This window comes from Vulpes vulpes, chromosome 8, assembly GCF_048418805.1.
Source record: "Vulpes vulpes isolate BD-2025 chromosome 8, VulVul3, whole genome shotgun sequence".
NCBI classification, from domain to species: Eukaryota; Metazoa; Chordata; class Mammalia; order Carnivora; family Canidae; genus Vulpes; species Vulpes vulpes.
In genome coordinates, this window is record NC_132787.1 from 77,498,162 (window position 1) to 77,511,366 (window position 13,205).

Consider the following 13,205-nt stretch of genomic DNA (forward strand, 5'->3'; position numbering starts at 1 on the left):
ACAGCAACAGAATACACATTCTTTTCAAGTGTACATGGAACATTTTCCGGGATAGATATTTTAGAGCATAAATTAAGTCTCAATAGGTTTAAAAAGATAGGTATCATACACAGTATCTTCATCCACAACAGGATGAGATTAGAAATCAGTAACAAAAGCAAAACTGGAAAATTCATAAAACTGTAAAAAAGAAACAATACAGTTTTAAACAACCAATGGATCAAAGAAGAAATCATGAGATAAATAAGAAAATACTTAGAGATGAATGAAAATGAAAATAATTAAAAATAAAGATAGAGCTACCATATAATCCAGCAATTCTACTTCTGGATATTTATCCAAAGGAAATAAAATCACTGTCTCAAAAAAAAAAATCTGCACCCCCATGTTTGCTGCAGCATTATTTACAATATCCAAGACATGGAAACAACCTAAGTGTCCACTGAGAGATGAATGGATAAAGAAAATGTGGAGTGTATGTGCACACATGCATGCACACATACACAGAAGAATATTATTCAGCCATAAAAAGAAGGAAATCTTGCAATTTGTGAGAACATGGATGGACCTTGAGGCATTATACTAGAAATAATTCAGAGAAAGACAAATACTGTACAATCTTACCTACATGTGGAATCTGAAACAACCACCACCAAACTCATAGATATGGAGAACAGATTAGTTGTTGCCAGAGGTGAGAGGTAGGGAATGAGAGAATAGGTGAAGTTGGTCAAAAGGTACAAACAAAAGGTCATAAGAGAAACAAGTCCTGGGGATGTTATTTATAGCTTGGTGACTATACTTCAATACTGTATTGTATATTTGAAAGTTACTAAGAGAGTAAGTCTTAACATTTCCCATAAGAAGGGCCTCTGGGTGGCTCAGTCAGTTAAGCATCTGCCTTTGGCTCAGGTGATGATCCCGGAACTGAACCCCAGATCAAACTCCCTACTCAGCAGGGGAGCCTGTTAATCCCTCTCCCTCTGCCTCTGCTTGTGTGCTCTCTCACTTGCTCACTCTGTCTCAAATAAATAAAAGCTTTTTTTTAAAGATTTTATTTATTTATTCATTTATTCATGAGAGACACACACACACAGAGAGGCAGAGACACAGGCAGAGGGAGAGGAGAAGCAGGCTCCATGTAGGAAGCACGATGTGGGACTCAATCCTGGGACTCTGGGATCATGCCCTGAACCAAAGGCAGACGCTCAACCGCTGAGCCATCCAGGCATCCCAAATAAAGGCTTTTTTAAAAAGTTCCTATAAAGAAAAAAAACTTGCATGGCTATTAACTAAATTTATTGTGGTAATCACTTTGCAGTGTACATATATCATATGATTATTTTGTACACCTAAAACTAATACAATGTTTTATATCAATTATGTCTCAATTTAAAAAAGAAAAAGTTAAGAAAACTTAGCAAAGAAAACAAAACACGTAGCAGTAAGGAGGAGCCTCTCCCGGAGTCCCTAAATGCACAGTGGGGATTCCAGACTTACATCTCATCTAGCAGTAACAAAGCAGCTCCCCCTTTATCCTGCCAGAGAGTCTCACACAAGGCTTGTTAAAACAGAATATTTAAATAACATCTAGAGTTTCACAGATAATGCTCAAGATGTACAGGTTTCAATCAAAAGCACTCAACGAAAGTACCAAGAACCATCAGATTCTTGGCTTGAATGAGAAAAGACAATCAATAGATTGTCAACATTGTGATGTCACAGACATTAGAATTGTCTAACAAGGATTTTTTTTTTAAGATTTTATTTATTTATTCATGACAGACACAGAGAGAGAGGCAGAGACACAGGCAGAGGGAGAAGTAGGCTCCATGAAGGGAGCCTGATGTAGGACTCAGTCCCGGGACTCCAGGATCACGACCTGGGCTGAAGGCAGGCGCCAAAACCGCTGAGCCACCCAGGGATCCCCTTTAACGAGGATTTTAAAGAAGTCTTCAGAAAAATGCTTCAGTGAGCAATTATGAACACATTTGTGACAAATGAAAAAAAAAAATCTCAGCAAGGCTGCTGTGTTTCATGCATCCTGAGGGGTCCCTTACTTCCACAAAACCTTTCCTGACCAGGAGTCCTGCCTTACTGAGCCCTCTATCTCAGAATTCCTGCAAGAACAGACATAGCCTTCATTATAAGGCTCCTGGTCTCTGGTAATCTTGTGTGTGTATGTCTTCCTTCTCTAGTGAAAACTCTGGAAGGAAACTCAGTGTCTCTCTCTCTTTTTATTTTATTTATTCATTTTTTGACAGAGTGCACATGAGTGGGGGAGGGATGGAGCAGAGGAAGAGGGAGAGAGAGAATCTCAAGCAGCCTCCACTCCCAGGATGGAGCCCGATGTGGGGCTCAACACATGACCCTGAGATCCTGATCAGTGTCGAAATCAAGAACTGGATGCCCAACCAAGTGAGGCACCCAGGTGCACCCCCCTTTTCTCTTTTTAAAAAAATCTCTCACAAATCCCAGCAAACAAGGATCACAAACAGGTGTAGTTCACAGACTTGGGCTGAAGGGGTCCCAAGTGGATTTATAATGGCTCTAGCACAGTACTTGAGGCAGAGTCTACACTGCAGTCAAACAGGTTTGAAGTCAAACAAAATACCCAACTGAGAATAATTTCTACCAAGCAGGTTTCAATGCTCAGGGCAATCCGGAAACAGTGGAGAATGCTAGGCATTCAGATTGGGCTCCCTCCACCTTTAAGAAAACTCAGACATTTCTTTTCTACTTACGGGCCTGAGAAGAAGGTGTTGGGCTTTCATCTATGTGGTGTGCAGCTCCTGGGTCCCTTCACCTGCTCTGTAGCCTTTCTCTCACACGGGGGCCCAGCATACAATGCTGGGCACAGCAGGGCCAGAGTTGTTGATGGGGAAAGGTTACTCCTCCTACCTCCAGGCTAAGGGCACACAAGGGTCCATGGCCACCTCCTGGAGTGACCTAGCTTCATGAAACCTCCATGCCCTCAGGATGTGGCTTTATGAGGCAGTAGGAGAAAATGCAGACCCTGGGAAAAGTTCCCTGAGAGTCTCAGTGTGGCTGGGGAAAATCAGCCTAACCAGCCTGGTCTGTGAGTTCTGCAGGGAGACAGGGAACCCAAGACAAGGGGCATCTGATGCTGAGGGCTGGGGCGAGCATGCACCGAGCCTTACAGCTGAGCCACCATCCCAGGAAAGCACAGCATCAAACCAGACATGATCTCCAGAAATTTATTGGAAACACAATACAAATTGATTAGTAGATGGGATCTACTTACAGACATTCCACACTAATATGATGCTCAGAATGAATTATCCTGCGGAAACACTCATGACCACTTATGTATGGTCTGGGCCAGTGTTCTCTGGCAGGGCAGGTCAGAACTTGGGGGCCAAGGGATGGAAGGGAAACTGGGACATGGCTTTCTTGAGGGGAACAGTGAGGTGTGGTGGCTAAATGGGTAAATTCCCCCAAAGGAAAACAGGGACAACTGTTAAGAATAAAGGCTTTACCCCTCCCTTCCAAAAACATTTTCCTCTTTAGGTGAGTGAGTCTACAAAGCCCCCTACCCCAGGGGGAGGCAGTTCCTCCATCTATCCTCCCCGGAGTCTTAGGATAGCACGGGGTACAAACACTGGGCTGGACATGACATGGGGAAAACCCAGGCCATGCATGTCCCAGCCTGCCTTCCCCACTCTGCTCTGAAAGGTGGGGGCTGAATGCTGCCACGTGCCTGTGCCAGGACCCCAGGTCAGCTGGCCTCCAGCTGGGCTTCCCTAACCAGAGGTACCTGAAGAACCTGTAGGGCAGGAGAAAAGGAGAAGCCAAGCTATTCCTCCCCACACCTGCCAGGGGGATTGTTTCCAGCAGGGACCCTGCTTCCTCGAGGCCCCAGCTCCCACCAGATAGGCCTTCCATGGTCCCCAGTTCCTCCCAGTGGCCCCAGTCCCCCTGCTCTGGTAACATGGTTTCTCCCCTGTGTCCCACCAGCCCCTGGTGGTGGCAGTTCCCCACCTCTGGGTTGCCGCTTGTTCTCCTGCATGGCCTCTCGGCTCTTCTGGTGTCTGTGTTCAATGATTCTCTGGATAAAAGCTCCTGTTTTCAATATTTGGAGTGGCCTCTGTTTCCCTGGTTGCATGCTGACTGACAAACCAGGCTGTGGGCAAAGTGGAGCTGTGAGAGGTGGGCTAACACCCAGTCTGTCTTCCTCTTTGCCACCATCTCTAGGGGTGGGCAGGTGGTGATGGCAGAGTGGGAAGATGGCTTGTGAGCTTCCGTGTCCTCATCCAAGGGAGCACAGATCAGGCTCAGCACAGCGCCACCAGGCACACCTGATGTGGGCCGTGCAGATACACCCACATATCTAGCCCACAAGTTCACTGCACAATGCTGACATACCCTTAACACACACAGCGGAAACACTGTGGCCCTAGAAAGGGCTGGGTGGCTGGGAAAGTTCTCAGCACCAACTGCTCAGAATGGCCAAGGCAAATGTTAGAGCTTCCTTGGTGTCATTTCTTTATTCCCTTGAGTGTTCAATCAGAATGCTGGGGAACTTTCCAGAGATGAAGTGAGAACAAAAAGATCTTAGTCAACATCCTCTTTGTAGGAGGATGGGGCTGCAGAACCAGGAGCTCTTACTACAAGGTGAAGGAACAGCTTTCCTCACACATGTGGCTCAAAAGGAGCAGCGCTTTCTCCAAAGCTAAAAGTAAACTACAACCAGGGTGGGGGCACTCCCTGTACTTCCTGCACACTGGCCTTGGCCCTGGTCTCCAACTTTCCTGGGCCTGGGTCAGGAGGGCCTCTCCCAAAAGGCAGAGTGAAGGCTGGCAGCAGAGTCACAGAAGTGGACTTTTCTCATCTCAACAGTCACATTTCACACGGGTCAGGAGAGGCGTGTGAAAGGGCCAGGGAGCCATTGCACACCCTGTGCCCATGTGCAACAATAAATCCAGGGCAGGACACAGAGACAGCTTTCCCATGTCTTTCTTTAGAGAGAACATACCACATGGCATGTGAAGCAGAGTGCCATTTGCTTCCCCTCCCTGGGTCTTTGCAGAGGGGGCTTCTCTCTGGAGAACCCTGAGGGCAATTCCTGTCACCTCTGCCCTACTCACTGGGTACCTCTAACACGGGCCCATAGTCGGGGCCCTGAGCCAAGACCCAGAACAGCTCCAAGAGTTAGCAGTGGTGAGAACATCCACAGGTCACCCTTGCAAAAGCCAAAGATGAGAAGCAACTCCTTAGAAGGGAAGCCACGTGGGCTGCAAAACTGGAGATTGAGCTCTGGGCATCGCCTTCGGCCAGCCGTCATCCATCACATTCTCTTTTCTGAGCTGAACCCAGCCTCCGAGGATCTGGGTACCGTCATTTTAGTGATACCTCACTCTGCTTCAGGGCTGGGGGGGGGGGGGGAACAACTCAATTGTAGTCATTCTATCCTGGAACCACCTGGCTGTTTGGCCATCCAGTGGCAGACCCCAGGGACAGCTGGAAGGCCAGACTCCAGTTTTCTTTCACAGTGCTGTGAGCCTGTGGCCTGTGGCTGCAAATGGAGGACAGGGAAGCAGCCAGATTCTTATATGCTCGGGGAGTTGTGGGGCACTAAGTTATTCCTACCCCTGCAGCTGTGTGCACAGTGCTGCAGAATGGCCAGCCAGTGGTGCCAGCAAAGGCTGGTGCTGAGGGCAGACAGGAAGGACCCAAGCCAGTGAAAACTGGGTCACAGGCACATGTCCCAGGGCCTAGGCGCATGTGTTCACAGCAATGTCTGAGCTGGAATGGAGAGGGGAGCTCGTGGTGTCATATATACACACTCACCTGCAAACACACTTCTCTTGTTTCACCCTCCTAGGCCAAACAGATTCCATCTGCTTAAAATAAACCTGGGTGATTTGTGACTCGTTGAAGGACTGACCTGGCTGCAGTAGTTCGGCGGCTGGCTTGGCTGTCAGGAAATAGGGCAGTACACGGATGGCTTGCCACAGTGATATACACGCTTAGCTCGGTTTAAACATCTGCTTTTGCTGGAGCTGTCTGGGGCCAGCAGAATCAAGTAGAACACCAGCTTCTCTCCAACAATAAAATACAGATGATATGAAGAGTTCACAGGCTTATGGAAGAATGATTTTCTCATTTTTTTTTTCAGAATCTCATAATTCTGTACCTAGGAGGGGTCAAGGGGGGGGGGGCGAATATAGGATGCAGGGGTAAGAGCAAAACTTTCCCATTAAAAAAATAAATAAATAAAGATGAAACCTATTGAGAAAGAGCCAAGTGACAGTAACAGCGAGGATGAGGGGCAGGTATCATGAAGTGCATAAACACTGGCACTTTTCTTAAGAAAAATCCATTCAGAAAGCTGCCATGTCCTTCCATTAGAGCATCAGAGCACCAACAGGGCTGAGCTGACACATGCAGGGCAGCAGCAGCTCTGAGCTCTCCTCTGCCTGGGGAGCTGCGGTGCCTGGGAGCAGAGTGCTGGACAAGGAGGAGGCTGAGGGGCTCTCTTCACTCCTCAATTTTCAGGCAGGTCCCGCCGTGGGACAGTTAGGTCTCTGAGAGGAAAGCGAGGTGACATTGATTCACACGTGGAGACGCAGCTCTGGGGATGTGCACCCCTATAGTTTCCTCCCCTGCCTCACTGAGTCTCCAGGAGGCACCACAGGTCTCCCACTGAAATGTGCTGGAAATAGGACTGCCTCCTTCCCAGAAACAACTGTGAACATCAGCGGGACAGTGTAGCGAGTCTTGGCTTATAGGATGAATAGGGGTAGCTCAGTCCGACACGCAGCATGTGAGTTCTGGGGAAGGAGAGAAATGGGGCTCAATGTTAATGCAGTTCTGACCATGGCAGCAAGGTGAATGCAAGGACCGAGCCATCCCTCCCACCAACAATGTCACAAATGTCAAGGAAAGGCAGTCACGCATTAATCTACACAAAAGCTTACAGGGTAGTTTAAGGTTGGACTAAAAGGAAGTCTAACTGAGGCCAAGAAAATACATGAATGACAGTGACATATCCTCATTACAAGCTGGCTTTTGGAAGGGCAGATGTAGTGGTTACTGCCAAGGCAGACATCATACCAGCAGGTCCCGATATGCTTATCAAATCCATATCATGGGCTGTCTCTGACCAGATACTAAGAAATGGGGAGCATGACTGGCCTGGGGGAGACACAACGTGATCTGAAGTAATCATAATTAATGGTAGTGATGTGGGCACTCAGAGGCTAGGAACACATTTTCCTGTAGGGGGCTACCGAATCTCAAATACCCACAGTGTCATAGTGGCCCTCATTCCCACCTCCCCCACCCCCTCACCCCAAACCTTCAACTCTCCTTCCCCAGAGCTGGTCATCTAGAGACGCTCAAGAGAAACAAGTAAATGAAAAGCAGAAGTGGCCTGCAAACTGTATCATTACTATCTGCTGTTACTAAGTTGTGAAACCTTTTGCATGGTTATTAGGAAAGCAGCTAAGAGGGAAGTGGGGTTTGTTTGCTGAAATGGGACCAGGTGCCCCAGCCCAGGGAGTGCTAGAACATTCTCTCCCATCACGCTCTGCAACCAGGAGAGGACACAGGGATGCTCACCTTCACAGCCTCCCGCCATCCTGAGGAAGGTCTGCAGGATGGAACAGAGCTGGGCCTTCACTTCATGAGCCTTTCTAGAATAGGGAGATATATGTACACAGCCTGGTATTTGATAGGGCTCAGCAAATACGTGTTAAATAAAAACCCAGATGATTCCGTTTTGGACTTAGGCCAACCTTTGCTTTATTGAACCTGTTATGGATTATATAATTGCATGATTTAACTTTCACTAGAACCTGGTGAGCATCAGAAAGGTTAGGAACTTGCTCAAGGTCACACAAGCGAGTAAGTGGAGGATTTGAAGCCAGATCTTCCTGATTCAGGTCAAGATCTCTCACTACACTAAGCTGCCACATTCTCCATCCATCCCATTAAAAGCATACTGCCCCCTTCAGCATCTAAGTGAAGGGTTATGTATGTGTCAGGACCTCCAGGATTTCCTAGAAGGTGTTCTCTCTCTCTCTTTTGTTTTTTGCAAGGGTTGGAGGATGATGCTCTGTTTTTGTCCAACCTCTGTGGAATGAAGCCATCTGCAAGAAGAGCCACTTGTAAGAGTTTCCCAGGTTTCTGATCTGCCTTGGTAAATTGTGCTTCCTTTTATTTGTGTTAAACTTACCTGCTTCAGTTTCTAAAGCAATGCTCTAGCGTCAGAGTTGACACCAGCTTTCATACTAGCCGTGGTTTTAAGATAAAACACGTGAAGTCTGCACTCCTGGCTGGAGAATCACAGTGCTTACCATCTGCCCTTGTAAGGCTATCACTTCGCTGCCCCCTGCTGGGAGCTTCCTCAGTCCCATTGCATTTCCTTGAAGCAAGGATCAAGCAGGATCCAGGTGTGGAGGCCCCAACACAGCAGACAGCCTCAGGGGAAGCCCTCAGATCTCTTTCCTAGATAATGTAGCCCAAAACATTTCCCTTTTTTTGCTTATAAATAAATTCTCAAAAGCATTAATCTACACTTGCTACTTTTGTCTATACTAACCCTGATTCATAAGCGCTTGTTTTTTGTGTGTTTTGCTGTTTGTTTTGTTTTGTTTTTACAGAATTTTCCCTCTTGGTTTAACTGTTCAGAGATACTTCAGGTCCATGGACTTGGAGATTCTGCACTCTAGCTTAACCAATGCAATGAAAGCAACCTTCTGGGAGGTTTCCAGTTGCTGGATTCTGAGTTCATTTCTCTCCCTTCTGAAACCCAGAGGAGAAACCATCATCAGAATTTTGGAGGTTGGAAAGCAGATACACAAGTGATAACAGACTATGCACTCAAGAAAGCCAAATCTGAAGCTGGCAGTGTGGTAAGCCAAGAACCCAATTTTCCAGAGGGTCCTCAAAAGGTTTAGGAATTAACACCAGAGACCATAAGCAGTAGAGGAAGGAGACTGAAGCATGGAGATTAGTTGAAGGCTGTTTGAGAAACAGCTAGACCCCTAGAAGCCCTCCTAATGCCATGCTCTTAGGCAATTGCCTGCGTCCCATAAGTCTGAATGTGTGTCCTCTGAAGAGGACCCACCAGAGGGACTCAGTCCTAGGAGACATCAGGCAACAAGCACATTTGAGGGCAGGGCTGGCTACTCCAAAACTGAGGAATCAAGGAACATATGTCTACTAGATGGTGAGACCTCCAGCATTATTCCCATTTAGCTCCCAGAAAGCATGCAGCTAAACCTAAACTCTGGGAGAAGAGAGTATTCTATGATCTGGTGTTTGTCCCCCCACAAAATTCCTATCTTAAAATCCTCATGCCCAATGTGATAGTATTGGGGGGGGGGGTCTTTGGGAGGTACTTAAGTCACGAGGGTATAAAGAGACCTCACAGAGTTCCCTAGCTCCTTCTACCATGTGAGGACACAGAGAGAAGTCAGCAGTCTGAAACCTGGAAGAGGGCTTTCATCAGAACCTAACCATGCCATACCCTGGTCTTGGACTTCTCAGCCTCTAGAACTGTGGGAGATAAATTTCTGTTGTTTATAAGCAATCCATCTGCAGCAATGTGTTATTACAGCCTGAGTTGATGAAAATAGATGGGAAGAATCTTCTCTGGGAAATGTGACCAGCCTATGAGAGCAGACCTCTAAATAGTAGCATATGAGCCAGCCAACAAACAGCTCAACCTGATCACCATACCATGAAGTGTACTATAAGGCACAGATCTTTCAATCTGATTTTAGTATCCTACTCTTAAACATTAGTAAACAACCACAGGTCACTAGGGAAAAACCTCCAACAGAAATGTGAGAGACCAAAACAAAGAACAAAGAGAAGAATTAAAATTGAAGGAAATAGACTATTCATGGAGAAGAAAACTTAAAAAACAGAAAACACCATCATTAATATCCTCAGAGGAGTAAGAAAAGATACAGCATCCATGAAACACAAACAGTATGCTACTTAAAAAAAAAATTGAGGTGCACCTGGCTGGCTCAGTTGGAGGAGCATATGACTCTTGATCATGGGGTCATGAGTTCAAGCCCCATTTTGGGTATAGAGATTACATAAATAAATAAAAACAAACTTAAAAAATAATTAAAAAAAATTTTAATTGTGAGAACCAAAGGGAGTTGGCAGAGAGCCTAATATCTAGAGTGGTGGGCTAATTTATATTGGGCTAACCTTCCAGCCAATAGCAGTAATAAATTCTGGAAAAAAATTTTTTTGAAATGCCTGAAGGTTCTGGAGAGCAACTAAAAATCAGGCAAAAAATGGAGGAAATATGACCCTTGGGGAAAAAGTGAGATTAGGTGAGACCCACTTTTTCCCATGGGCACTTCCACACAGTACAAAAGGAATATGGCTCAAGCAGAAAACTAATTGGGTTAAGGAATCAGGGAGGATCCAGAGTTTGAGGCTGCCAATACAGCTGGAAATACAGGAGGAGATCCTAGAAAGGAAGAGGACAGGGAAAGGGAAGCCATCAAGTCTATATACACACTCCACTCAAATCACTGGCTGACTCTGGAACTATGTATTCATGAGGTGGGACTCCAAGGGGCCCAGTGGGAAAGATCAGCTGGAAGGCTAAAAACGGCTGAGCAGCAGCTTCAGCAGCTATCTACTGCTGGAAAGACAAATTTTGGAGTTCAAGTTCTGTCAAGTTGAAGGCACCAGGCAAACAGCTTGGTTTTTCCATTGAAATCTCAATGGATTAAGAGCTAAACTGAAATAGATCAGACCTATTGAAGCTTTAAACCAAGCCTCCACAGAATCAAGGTGACCCGCCAATTTAATTGCTTGCTAGAACAAAATGCAACACTCTGCAGAGGGAGATAACAGAACCCAGGGTCTCTACAATTGATCATCCACACTGATTAGTATCCAATAAAAATGAACAGACTGAGGGCCACACTGGATCTCAGCTCAGATTTTGATCTCAGGGTTGTGAGTTTAAGCACTGCATTAGGATCCACACTGGGCATAGAACCTACTTTAAAAAAACAAAAAACAGACTGAGCAACTCCTCCAAAGAAAAAAGTTGGTAGAAAATGACTAGTGAATGATTCAGATGTTAGAATTAGCAGATTTGCATATAAAATATTCACTATAAGTTTATTAAAGAATCTATAAAAAAGATGAATATAATGGGTAACAAGACGGCATATTTTAGGAGAAATAGAAAATAACTAAATGGAAATTCTAAAACTGAAAAATACAAAATCTGAAATGAACAATTTGTTAGATGGGATTAACAGCAAATTCAATACTGCAGAAGAGGGACCTTAGCTGGCTCAGTCAGTAAAGCATGCAACTTTTGATCTTGGGGTCGTGAGTTCCAGCTCCATTTTGGGAATAGAGTTTACTTACTTAAAAAAAAAAAAAAAAAAACTGAAGAAGAAAGAATCAATGAACTTGAAGATCTCTAAAAATTATTCAAAATGACAAATAAAGCACATGTACTATATGACTCCATTTATATAAAATTCTAGAAAATGTAAACTAATCTCTGGTGACACAAAGCAGATCAATGGTCACCTGAGATGATGTAGGGGAGATGGGATAGGTAGGAGGTTAGATTATAAAAGGGTACAAGAAAATTTCTGAGGGGATGGATAAATTTATTAAGTGGATATAACCACCCAAGTGATTATGGTGGTTTTATGGTACATACATAATGTTATACTTATCAAGTTGCATATTTTAAATATATGCAGGTGAGGGGTGCCTGGGTGGCTCAGTCGGTTAACTGTTTAACTTATGACTTTGGCTCAGGTCATGATTTCATGGATCATTAGATCAAGCCCCATGTCAGGCCTCTGCACTCAGCAGGGAGTCTGCTTTGGATTCTCTGACTTTCCTTCTCTCTGCCCCTCCCCCCACTCATGCATGCATGTGCACTCTCTCTCTCCTCCTTAAATAAAATCTTTTTTAAAATACTAAATATATATAGTTGAATATCAATTCTGTTTCAATAAAGCTACTTAAGAAATGATAATAGAAAATAGCTTTATATGTTTTTTGTTTTTGTTTTTGTTTTTTTGAGAGAGAGAGAGACAGAGCGCAAGCAGGGTGGAGAGGCATTAGGAGAGGGAGAAGCAGACTCCCTGCTCAGCAGGGAGCTGGATGCAAGGCTCTTTCCAGGACCCTGGGATCATTATGTGAGCTGAAGGCAGATAAGCTTAACCAACTGAGCCACACAGGTGCCCCTGTTTGGGTTTTTAAAATCTGCTAGAATAACATGTGCTGGCTTTAGAGATACTATAAGAATCATTCTGAGTTTAATAAAACTAGAAAAAAATCATTGAAAAATAACCCTAAAAAGAACAGAAGAAAAAGAAAACTGGTGTGATCATATTAATATCAGACGAAATAGACTTCAAGACAAGGAGTATTAACAGAGCTAAAAAGAATCATTTCACAGTGATAAAAAAAGGTAAAAAAAGACATAAAATTCTAATTATATATATTACCAATAAAAGAACTTCAAAATACTGAGGCAAAAATTGACAAAATAAAGGGAGAAATAGACAAATCTGGCTGGAATATAGAGTTGAGAAAGTCTCCCAGAAAACAGAGCAAAAAACACAGAGGACGAAAACTGGAGAGAAAAAAGAAAATTGGAGGACCAGTGCAGGAGGCCCAATGTCCAATATTTTGACCCTTTCTTCTGCTGACTAGTTCTAGATGCCTTAAATGCGGTCAGCCCTGCTTCCCCAAAGACTCACGCTTGATCTTCCTCACTGGCAACCCTGGGAAGGGGCTCCTGTAGGCAAAGCTGCAATCAGACTGTCATGGAAACAGTCTTCTCAGATTATCTTCTTCTAGGCACCTCCATTTAACAAAGTTGCCTTCAAGCTCACTCCTCAGTTTTACATTAATTACTTTTTGCCTTCATTTATATGTACATAATTGTTGATAAAAATAAATATTTGGTTGAGGGAAGAAAATGCATAGATTATAACTCAGATGTTTTCTGAGCTTAAAGAGAGTACTCAGTCATCTGGAAGGAAAAACAGGAAACAGGAAAAGAGAATAATAATGAGCATCGTTGGGAAGCTTAAAATAAACCCAGTGGGGGGGTCCCCAAATCAACTAAACTGTGACAAACAAATCTTTCTATTTCCATTGCCCTGAGGGACCTGCAGATTCAGAACACTTCTCCTCACTTCCATCCTGGGACCCAAAGACAC

The 13,205-nt window shown here is 44.6% G+C and overlaps 1 protein-coding gene across 21 annotated transcripts in view; it reads right to left on the reverse strand.

Moving 5' to 3' along the window:
* Positions 1 to 3,204: 3,204 nt before the first annotated feature.
* MTA3 (metastasis associated 1 family member 3) overlaps positions 3,205 to 13,205 on the reverse strand; it is a 220,688-nt gene continuing 210,687 nt past the window's right edge. For 11 of the 21 annotated variants that reach the window (XM_072767199.1, XM_072767208.1, XM_072767197.1 and 8 more), the window contains one exon: positions 3,205 to 6,794. In XM_072767199.1, the coding sequence (XP_072623300.1) occupies positions 6,769 to 6,794 (26 nt within the window). In that variant the 3' untranslated portion in view covers positions 3,205 to 6,768. Of the gene's footprint in view, positions 6,795 to 7,584; positions 7,659 to 13,205 lie in introns of all 21 variants that reach the window. The other 10 variants (XR_012003145.1, XR_012003151.1, XR_012003144.1 and 7 more) reach the window with 1 other exon arrangement.